Source organism: Ovis canadensis, chromosome 21, assembly GCF_042477335.2.
Source record: "Ovis canadensis isolate MfBH-ARS-UI-01 breed Bighorn chromosome 21, ARS-UI_OviCan_v2, whole genome shotgun sequence".
NCBI classification, from domain to species: Eukaryota; Metazoa; Chordata; class Mammalia; order Artiodactyla; family Bovidae; genus Ovis; species Ovis canadensis.
This window is the reverse complement of record NC_091265.1, coordinates 55445169-55456078: the sequence shown is the minus strand read 5'-3', so window position 1 is coordinate 55456078 and position 10910 is coordinate 55445169. Positions and strand designations below refer to the sequence as shown.

At 45.8% G+C, this 10910-nt stretch overlaps 1 protein-coding gene across 1 annotated transcript; it reads left to right on the top strand.

The window, feature by feature from the left end:
* The first annotated feature begins 1417 nt into the window (after positions 1 to 1417).
* On the top strand, positions 1418 to 10357 carry LOC138427341 (pregnancy-associated glycoprotein 6-like). Its single transcript, XM_069566698.2, has 9 exons — positions 1418 to 1470; positions 2649 to 2799; positions 3774 to 3891; positions 3990 to 4108; positions 5295 to 5488; positions 6391 to 6507; positions 8186 to 8327; positions 8415 to 8513; positions 10208 to 10357. Exons 1-9 carry the CDS (start codon positions 1418 to 1420, stop codon positions 10355 to 10357), a joined length of 1143 nt encoding a protein of 380 aa, XP_069422799.2.
* The last annotated feature ends 553 nt before the right edge of the window (positions 10358 to 10910 follow it).

Sequence of the window (10910 nt, the reverse complement as noted above, 5' to 3'; positions counted from 1 at the left end):
AATGTGTTGTTATAGGTAGCTAGTCAACAACCTGATGCAATTAGATTTATTAGTCTTTGTTCTCAATTTGTTCAGTTCAGTTCAGTCCTTCAGTTGTGTCCGTCTCTTTGCAACACCATAGACTGCAGCATGCCAGGCTTCCCTACCCATCACCAACTCCTGGAGCTTGCTCAAGCTCATGTTCATTGACTTGGTGATGCAAGCATCTCATCCTCTGTCTTCTGCTTCTCCTCCTGACTTTCATCTTTCCTAATATCTGGGTCTTTTCCAATGAGTCAGCATGTTTAGAGTGCATTCAGTCTCTTTTTAAATCAACCAACATGAATTAAATTTCTCTCTGTCCCTACTGCACTCCCAACTCTAGGCCAAAAACAAAAATTGCAGAGACTGAAGGCTGATTCCAGCACATCACTGTGGAGATTTCATTCCCACTTTTTATTTGGGAAAAAAAATTAGTTGTGAATATTAAAATCAGTAGATTGTACATAAATACCCAAACTTTTATTCTCTTGAAAACATGGCCAACTTGCCTACTTTCCAGCATGGATGAAGTGGAAAAAAGCCTGCTCCCAGTGGTAAGGCCTCTGCTGCCCAGATTCCAACATGGCCTCCTAGTCCTAGTATCATATCTCCTGCCTCCGGGGACCACGAGCTTGTTAGAACTAGATTTCTAGCTCTCTTAAGATAAATACTACTTTTGTCTTGATCAACTTTGACTTTGAAGCCTTTAACCCAGAACCTAGCACACAGTTCTTCCTCGTACAGTTGTCGGATGATATAAAATCTCTTGTGGATGCAGATGACATTTCTTCCAGTACTGAAACCATGCAATTGAAGTACTGCCCTAAATCTGCCCTAAATCTTTGATGCAGACTTGCATCATAGGTGCCCCTGATGTCTGCCAATAGACTCACTACCAAAAACCAGTTGTATGTCCCTGGGCTGTCCCTGAAGCCTTCACTTTGTCATTTGACAACTTATCCTCCTAGCAATCTCCTCTCCAATGAAGACAGCAGTGCATATCTCATGAAGTGGCTAGGAAGATGGCATGAATCCAAGAATGTTGAGCATGGCCCCTAGTATCCATTTTCATGGTGTTCTTAGCAGATTTTTTTCCATGTAGGCAAGGTTCTCTGTCTTCTTAGATGTCCATGCAGATCAGTTTGATTTTCTAACCAAGCTTCAGGGAAGAGATACAGTTAAATTCTCTATATTTTGAGAAGCTTCAAAGGCCGCTGACCAAGGACACTGATGAAGGTAAAGATTTAATCAAGAGCTTTGTGTTTTTTTTCAGATCTTTTAGTGGCCTAAAGGGGAAAACTAGGGTAGGTCAGAGCATATATAACTAGGAGCTCCTGGTCACCACTAAATGCTAAGAACCCAAACTTCCCTGAGTACTTGGATGCAGGAAAGAAGCATGAAGTGGCTTGTGCTCCTCGGGCTGGCGTCCATCTCAGAGTGCATAGTCAAGTAAGTATGGGGACTGTAAGTTATGTCATACTCCTTTCTCGGATTTTTCTTTTCATCTGATTATTCTTCCACCCATCAAGTTCAGAAGGGAATGGAATATTTCCCTAAGAGTCTTAAAGCTCCACTCTTACTTATTGATAAGTAACTCGCTATAGGAACTGTGGATCCCAAGGTCTTGGTTGGGTTGCACAAAGCTTGGTGTCCAGTCATGTCATGACCTATTGAAAATACAACTCCTTGTAACAGTTCAATGCACAGTCTATGCAGATGTCGATATGGTCCTGTGGAAGAGCACTTTCTAAATTTTATTCAACATGTCCTCTTTCATCCCTGTCTACTTCAGTGTGTATACACTTATGTCTGCATCTCTGTATCACTGTCATTTATCTCTCCATCTCTTTGGAAGTCACAGGGAATGTATTTTTCTTTGTGTTGTTTTCTTTTAATTTTTCATTTGACTCATCCTTCCTTCTCCAGCCTTTGAATTTCCCTTACTTGTTCACTATATCTTGGATTCTTCTGTCAATTCTCTCTTCTCTGTCAACTTGGAGAAAGATACACTGTTTTGTATCTGACAAGCAGTGTGACCACAGCCAACTCAGAAATCTCTTGCATTTCAAATTGGTCCCTTGTAAAAGAGGATAAGCCCCCCTTCAACCTACATCCTTGAGGTTCTATGAGAAGGAATGAGTGAGATGGCAACACTAATGATAATGGCTGTCATTGTTGAGACTGGGAGATCCCCTGGAGAAGGAAATGGCAATCCACTCCAGTATTCTTGCCTGGAAAATCCCATGGATGGAGGAGCCTTGTAGGCTACAGTCCATGTGGTCACAAGGAGTCAGACACGACTGAGTGACTTCACTTTCACTTTATATACATCACTTCTCGTATCCCCAAGATACCCTATTTGGAGGGTTTGTATTGTTACATTCTACCATTTTACCGAAGGGGAGACTGAGACACCACATGGTCATATAGCTTACCCAAGATTGCAGAACAGAACCAGTATTGAAATCTATGTCTTTGCCATAGTATACGCATAAAATTCTGATAATGATATGCCTCATAAAAATGATTAGAAAACACACAGGGCCATTACAATGACAGTTATGTCTTAACACTGACATCTAATTGTAGCATCTTCTTTGTTTTGTTTGTCAAATGCTCGGTGAAAGAATACCTCTAAGGAGAGTGAAGACCATGAGAAAAACCCTCAGTGAAAAAAACATGCTGAACAATTTCCCGAAGGAGCATGCTTACAGACTGTCCCAGATTTCTTTTCGTGGCTCAAATCTAACTATTTGCCCGCTGAAAAACACCAAGGATGTGAGTATTTTGGGAGGATGGTGCTCCAAAGCACCCCCTGGTGCTCTAGCCTAGCACTGGGGCTCATCTGGAGGTGCCAGGTGGGATGATGGGGATGGGGTTCCTGCAGGAGGCAGAGACACTGGAAAACAGTGACCCCCAACCAGAAGAGAAGGCAGTCTCATCCTCAACTGTTAGTCTTTGTGACTGGGCCTGACAATTACCAGGTGTCAGGTAAATATCCATTTCTGTGTCAAAGATGTGTCATTTGTTTGAGGGCGATTGTTCCTTCTGAACTAAGTGAGAGCCTCAGTTACAGATGAAGAATGAACCATCACTGATCAAAAGGTAGAACCAACTGCAGAGCAATTGTGAATCCCCAGGCAGAGAAATGCAGTTTCCACAGATGCAAGAACGATAGCACTAAAAAGTTACTGAACCTGTATTCCATGTATGGCCATAAGAATCACTGTGGTTACTGTTTTTAGATTAGCCAAAGGGCTTATTTTGTCTTCAAGAATGTCCATGCCAGCCTGAGAGATAGGCAAAGGTAAATACATGTCAAATGAAAGGGTCACCTGTGTGGTGTTGACTGGATGTGGTCTGAGTTTGGAGGGCGTGGCTGGGGTTGATCAAGAAGGACCTCCTGGAGAAGGAGATGCTAAGACTGGGTTTGAAGAGACAACAGAGCTTCTCAAATGAAGGCACCAGGACTTCCCTGGGTGTTGAGTGGTTCTGGAGGCCCAGTGTATATGCCTATGGGAATCCCATGAAGGAGGAACCACATCAACACCTGGTCATAGAGTCAATATCCTGCATACAATGTAGCACAGGAAAAATATATCAAATGCAGATACCTCTGTGACCAACGTCTGTGAGCTGCATGGTGGTTAGAAAGTGATCTCAAAAGATATGTGACACCCAGAGGGAGGCAGCAGTTTGAGAATAGAGGGTAGCCAATTCTGCAATAACCTACTCCCTGCCTTTCCCTGTAGTTGGTCTACCTGGGTAACATCACCATTGGAACACCCCCTCAGGAATTCCAGGTTGTCTTTGACACAGGCTCATCTGACTTGTGGGTGCCCTCCGACTTTTGTGCCATTGAAGCCTGTTGTGAGTACAGATACATTGTACCCGGACCATCTTTCACTTGCCCTGCTACCCTGTTTCCATCCTTTGCACCTGATGACACTCATCTCTTGTATCTACAGCTACACACGCTAGGTTCAGACATCTTCAGTCTTCCACTTTTCGGCCTACCAATAAGATCTTCAGCATCACCTACGGATGTGGGAGAATGAAAGGAATTGTTGTTCATGACACAGTTCGGGTAACAGTGTAACATATACTGAGTCAGGTCTGGCTAGGAAGTGACTACTGCTTGCAAAACAGATGCAGGACCATCTGGCAGGACCCTTCCAAGCCCAACTCCCATAGATATTGGCCATCTTATCCACAGGATCATGTCTCTGGGGAGGCAGTGCCTGTGGTGACACACGAACAAACAGATTAGCTAACCCAGAAAGTGGTTTGAGGTGTGGACTTGCAGCTCCTCCGCCCATGAGCAGTTCAAAGTTCATTTTGCTGGGAGCGAGAAAAAAGGATAAAAGCACCCACTTTTATATTCACAGACTGTTCCAGGCACTTTCAGGTGATAACTGGCTTAATCCTGCAACAACCCTACACATCAGTTACTCTGATTAGCTCATGAGACATATGAGGAAACTAAGGCGTAGACAGCAAGGTCCTTGCTGAGGGCACACACATGGTAAAGGTGGAGTTAGGATGGCTTTCCAGGACTGAATTTGCTGTGGGATGTTTGTGGACAGGATAAAACTGATCTGAGGACCCTGGGAGCAGTCAAGGAATCCAGAGTGGGAAACTGGTGGCCTGAGAAGTCAAGGGGACTGATAAATGATTTCTCACTCTAGAGGACCCTTGAGAGTCTAATAAAACTATGGCCCGCCTCCCCCAAAATACTTGAGTAGTTGATCTCTCTTTACTCTCTCATACACACTCACAGGAATATACACATATCCCCAAAAGTGATTTCCACAGGCAGTAATTTCATAGAGCCCTGCAAGCAAGATTGTGTTTTTGACTTCTGTCTTCCTGGACAGATGCAGAATCCACAGTACATTACAGAGAATGCAGTCCATTCCTGTCATTAGGTCACAGTGATGCCAAAGAAAGACTATCTTGCTCTTGATTGCTTTGTCTATACGGTGGCACCAATGGGACCTGGCCAGACTCTTGGTTGCCCCACCTGTACAGAAGCCACGAGGGTAAAATGACTCACTCAGGTGGTGTTTTTCAGAGGGGCAGATGTTATAAAATTCATAGCCTCTCTCAAATCAAACCCAAATTCCCCTCCCAGCTTGATCTCACTGTCTGCTGGCCACTGAAGATAGAGCCCAGCCTCAATTCTTCTCTGAGGATCTAATGGCAATGCATCCCAGCCCAGTCCTAGCCCCACTTCACGTATCTGCAAGTGGGAACACTTTCCTTTCCCACAGATTGGGGACCTTGTAAGCACTGACCAACCATTTGGTCTAAGCACGGAAGAATACGGGTTTAGGCGTATACCTTTTGATGGCGTCTTGGGCTTGAACTACCCCAATATGTCCTCTTCTGGAGCAATCCCCATCTTTGACAAGCTGAAGAATGAAGGTGCCATTTCTGAGCCTGTTTTTGCCTTCTACTTGAGCAAGTAAGTCTGAGATGGACAATCCCTTTCACCAAATTAGCTGTAAGATGCTTTCAGTTACACAAAAGTTATAGAACACTTGTTAAAAAGGTATCCTGAGGATAATCTAACCCAGGATAAGTATGGACCCAGGACCCTACCTGGCTTCACCCCTGGCTTTCAGAAATAAAAGTTTATTGGAACACAAGCCTACTCCTGGGCTCAAGACCAGTAACCTGGTCTAGGGGGTTGAGTGAGGAGGAAGGGTAATGGAAGGCCACAGGAAACCAGTTGAAGGAAGGATTTGCTTATGAATTTGATAAGGAAGGAAGGAGAAGGATGGTGGATATTTTTCCTTCCTCATTAGCATTTCACTGGGAGCCCAGGACCAGCTACCCAATTTGTAGGAGCCAGTGAGAAACGAAAGTGTGGGACCCCTTGTTTAATAAATATGAGGCATTTCAAGACAGGGAGAGCAGAGGTTGGATCCCTTCTGAGTTTGGGGCCCTTTTGACAGTAGAGATCACAGGCCGTTGGAGCCAATGCTGGGTGACCTGAACCCACACCCTTAGAACTCCAAGGCCTTGATTTTCCTGAAAAAATGACAAGGTGGACAAGGGGAAAGCCCAAACACTTCAGCACCCTGTCCTCTGATGGTGTCTGAGCACTCAGGTGGCTGGAGGTCCAGGGCATCTTCAGAAGACATAGTGGGTGACACTCATCCAAGTGGGTTCAGCTTCTAACCTCCTCTGTGCCACTCGTTAGCCAGTAACAGACCTCAGTCTGGATCTCAGTCTCTCCTAGACTCGATTTTTGCCACTGTACAGGGCGACCTTATTAGGGCCTTGATGGGTGGACAAGCAAAGCTCTCAGACGGTGCTGTTGTTACCGTCCTCCAAGGATCGCCCCCTCACTTCTCTCTACAGAGGCGGGCAGGAGGGCAGTGTGGTGATGTTTGGTGGGGTGGACCACCGCTACTACAAGGGAGAGCTCAACTGGGTACCATTGATCCAAGCGGGTGACTGGATGGTACACATGGACCGGTAAGCCTCTCCCTCTGAGGGTCAGCCCAAGTAATGCTCCCACTACTGTACATGGACACAGGCAGACACACACAAATACATTCTCAGACACACAGTCCCACAGACATACACACCACACACAATGACATAGACAGACACACAGACACATGGAAACACACAAGCAGACACATAAAAACATACACAGCAACACATAAAAACATGCATAGCTAGTCAGAGACACACAAGCACACACAAAGAAACATGCAAACACGGATACAAACAAACACACAAGCACAGAGATACACAAAGAACCCATGGGTTCATAATCCCCAGGCCTTCTGAGCATGGCTCTTATCAGGGTCCTAAAAGGCACCAGAGAGGTCTGTGTAGCTGGCAGAAGACTGCACCCACTGCGCTTTGAGTTGGGGAGCATGGTTAGAGGACTCCACAGTGTGGTGAATAGAGGATCAGGGAGAATTTCTCCAGCCTGAACAGAGTTATGATAAGATGACCGACTGTCCAGGGCTACCTAGGACATAGGAAATTCTCAGTACAGATAAATGTCTGTTTAAAAACAGGGACAGTCCTGATAAAATGGGGACAACTTGTCTTCTCAGGGAGCAGCTACCCAGCAGTGGAGAGTAGTTGCCTGCAGTCTTAAGACGTGAAAGCAACTAATAGAAAAGACATGCCAAGTTCTTGGGCACACGTGCGACAGGGGCTATTACAGAGGATCAGGAAGGTGAGATCCAGGAGTGACTTGAGGACAAGAGGCATAATTGAAAGGATTCTGTGTGATACCCTCAGGCAAATGTTGACCTGTCCTTTGCAGTTTCTATGGGCTGGTCACGTATTTCCTGGCCAGGGTCTCAGGGTCTGAGCTGGTTGTAGGAGCAGTGCTGAAAGACACCCTCTCCCAGAGAAGCCCCTCTCTCCCCCTACGATGAGAATCTGCTGCCCCTGCGAATCTCCATCTTCACTCTGTGTGCGAGTTGTTATTTGTTCCCCACCAGATACAGCTCTCTGGAGGTTACTTATTGTTTTCTTAGTTTTCATTCACTCATTGAACAGACAATATTGGGCATCCACTGTGTGTGAGGCACTTTAGGGAGGCAAGGAGCATAAAACTCCCCCTCACATCTAAGAAGGCAGATGTACATGAAGTGACTTGCCCACATAGTGAATTGTGACTTTGGTACATGTTAGACATGAGGAGGAGAAGGCAATGGCAACTCACTCCATTACTCTTGCCTGGACAATCCCAGGGATGGCAGAGTCTGGTGGGCTGCCCTCTATGAGGTCACACAGAGTCGGATATGACTGAAGTGAGTTAGCAGCTGTAGCAGCAGCAGACATGAAGAAGGTTCTACAGAGACTGACTAAGACAGGAGACTCATAAACACCAGGGGAAAGACTTCCCCAAAACAATAAAATTAAGCTGGAATCTGGAAGATGAGAAGAAATTTGCTAGTCAAAGTGCAGTGGAGTCTTCTAGGAAGGAAGACCAGATTGGGTCAAGGTACAAAAGATCCTGGTATATTCAAGTACTGCATTCAAGGATGTCAAGAAAGGTACTGTGTCGAGAGCAAAGGAAAAGAGGGCAAGAGACCAAGGGCTGTTTAGGAGACAGACGGGAAGAGGACAACTCTGGGGAGGCTCAGAGTGACCTTGATGCCCACTTTCTTCCTTTGTCTCTCAGCATCTCCATTGAAAGAAATGTTATTGCTTGTTCTGCTGGTTGCAAGGCCGTTGTTGACACCGGGGCAGCATTCATCCAAGGCCCAAAATCACTTGTTGATAACATGCAGAAGCTCATCAGTGCCACGCCAAGGGGCTCCAAGGTGAAGGGTCATGCCCCGGGGTCACTCCCAGTCTCCACACACAACAAGGATCACCAGTGTCAACCTCTCACCCTCTCTCTCTAACAGTACTACGTTTCATGTTCTGCGGTCAATACCCTGCCCTCTATTATCTTCACCATCAACAGTATCAACTACCCAGTGCCAGGTCGAGCCTACATCATCAAGGTGAGGTGACAATACTGAAGGTTGGTTTTCAAGCTGGAGCTTGCAGGAAAGGAACCCTTGGGCTGCTGCTTGGAGGAGGGCGCCCTCTGGCGGCCATGTCAAACCATTGCAGATGCTGCTGAGCCCTGTGGCTGGGCCAGTGACTCCCACAAAACCAATCACTTGAGAGTTAAGGGCCGTGTGGGACACTGATCTTCCTGAAATAAATGTGGAGAGGTCTCACCATATGGCATGGTGGGATCAAGGACAGGAGAACACTAAGGTCCTCAGTCCTCAAAAAGCTTCAACTCAATCTGAATCCTTAGGTGCATGAACATGAAATTCAGCACTAGCAGTCCCTGAAATAGGCCATGTTACAAGGAGAATGGCTGGGGACAGTCCCAGTGTGATGTCCCAGCGTACGTTAACAGGCTCCCTTCCGTTCTCAAGGTTTTCCTGGTTTTAATGATAAATTAAATGGTCAGCCTAGTTCTCGGCTGTATCTTCCCCTTGCTCCGGCCAGGTGCCTCCTTTGTGAGTTTGGGCACCCAACAACTCTGTGGGGAAGCTGGATGCTAATGTGAATAAAGGGTTCATTGTGACTGTTCAGCCCCAGCACTGGGTGGAGGTGTCATGTCAGCTCCTAGAGGGAGTTCAGAGCAGGCTGATGGGCTCAAAGAAGGCTTTGGGGAAGAGAGGGAATTTCAGTAATTCTAAAACCACAAACTCATTGAGCCATATGGAGGGTTGCTTGATTTTAGGCAAAACTGCACTGGATTCCATGCAAATGGCATCTCAAGATCATCTGCACTGGGGCACTGGGGACTTACGAGGGGTGATGAGGGCTACAGGCAGACCAGTGGGGATGGGGAACAAGAGTACGTTACCCAACCAAGCCTGGAGTGGCCAGAGAGGGTGAGTGTGGGCTGAAGGAGGCTTCGCAGGGTTCCTGAGTTAAAGCTTCAAGAAAGTGTTTTGGGCACTGCTCTATTTAAGATGAATAACAAACAACGACTTGCTGTGTAGCACAGGGAACTCCGCTCAGTTATATGATAGCCTGGATGTGAGGGGTGTCTTTGGGACCAGGATACCCGGATACATACGGTTGAGTCCCTTTACTGTCCACCTGAAACTCAGAATATTGTTAATCAGCTATACTCAAATACAATATGAAGTTTTTAAATAAGGTACAGAGTGTGGAGATGCAGGAGGAGAACCAGCATTCTCTGCAGAGAAAACAAGGAGCAAGAGTCAGAAGGAAAGAAATAGGGAGTGAGGAGAGCTATGGACACACTTGTTCTTTTCGAAAATAAATTATATTGAAATGTGGCTAATCTTCATTGTGGCATTAAGTTCTGCTGCACAGCCATGTGACTCAGTTATACACATAAAAATATATATTTTTAAATTATTTTTCACGTGATTTATCACTGAATGTTGAATATGGCTTCTTGTGCTCTAAAGTAGGACTTTGTTGTTTTTCATTCCTCTGTTTCCCCAACTCCCAACCTCCCCTACCCCACACTCTTCCTCATGGCAACCTGATGTCTTGGCCCTCTTTGATTGATGAACTCTCATATCCCCTGCTGCTGAGAAAACCCCTTGATACTTACCAAAAGAGGGAAATAAAACAAAGAATTGTGCTAGGTCTGGATATTGGGGGGAGTTACCAGTAAAAGCTCATGGTGACTGGTGTGTGTCTCTGATTCCCCCAGGATTCTAGAGGCCGCTGCTATACCACCTTTAAAGAGAACCAATTGAGTCCATCTACAGAGATCTGGATCCTGGGTGAAGTCTTCCTGAGGCTGTATTTCTCAGTCTTTGATCGAGGAAATGACAGGATTGGCCTGGCACAGGCAGTGTAAATGCTTAGAGTGGTTCAGGAATCAATAAGGCCACTCCTAACACACACTCACTCACACTTGGGCACTGCTGCCCAGGATGCTGGTGAACTGTGTTTAGTGGTCTGCACACCTTATTCTCAGTAAAGAATAAAAGGTATCACTCTTAGTGGTGCTGAAACAGATTGTTGCCTCTGTGTCTGGGAGTGCAGTATCTAGAACCAAGTCTGAATCAAAATTGAGAAGAGCCCTCCTCCACCTGCCTTTAAGGAAAAGGGGGACTCATTGAAGTGATTCTGGGAATAGAGGACACAACAATTACAGCAAATACAAAGATCTCTGTGACTGGACCCTAGAAATCAGAAGTCATCAGTTCTCTCTTTTTCTCCCTTGGCCTTTCCCTTCCCGCTTCTTTGATGGTCTTAGCTGACAACTTTCTTCCTTAAGGCTTCTACACTTAGTGAGGGAGTCCAAGCTATCTGCCCTAGGGTTTTATATCCTGAAGGCATTTCCTAGTAAAGAAAGAAGCTGGGAGCCATTAGAGTTCAAGGGTATTCTCTGAATGATGCACCTCAGT

What these genes read in the sequence shown, in the direction of transcription:
- LOC138427341 (XM_069566698.2), top strand. Translation starts at nt 1,418, where the DNA reads ATGAAGTGGCTTGTGCTCCTCGGGCTGGCGTCCATCTCAGAGTGCATA. An exon ending in TGGATGGTACACATGGACCG is followed by an intron (nt 6,508 to 8,185) that starts GTAAGCCTCTCC and finishes TTTGTCTCTCAG; the next exon opens with CATCTCCATTGAAAGAAATG. An exon ending in GTCGAGCCTACATCATCAAG is followed by an intron (nt 8,514 to 10,207) that starts GTGAGGTGACAA and finishes TGATTCCCCCAG; the next exon opens with GATTCTAGAGGCCGCTGCTA.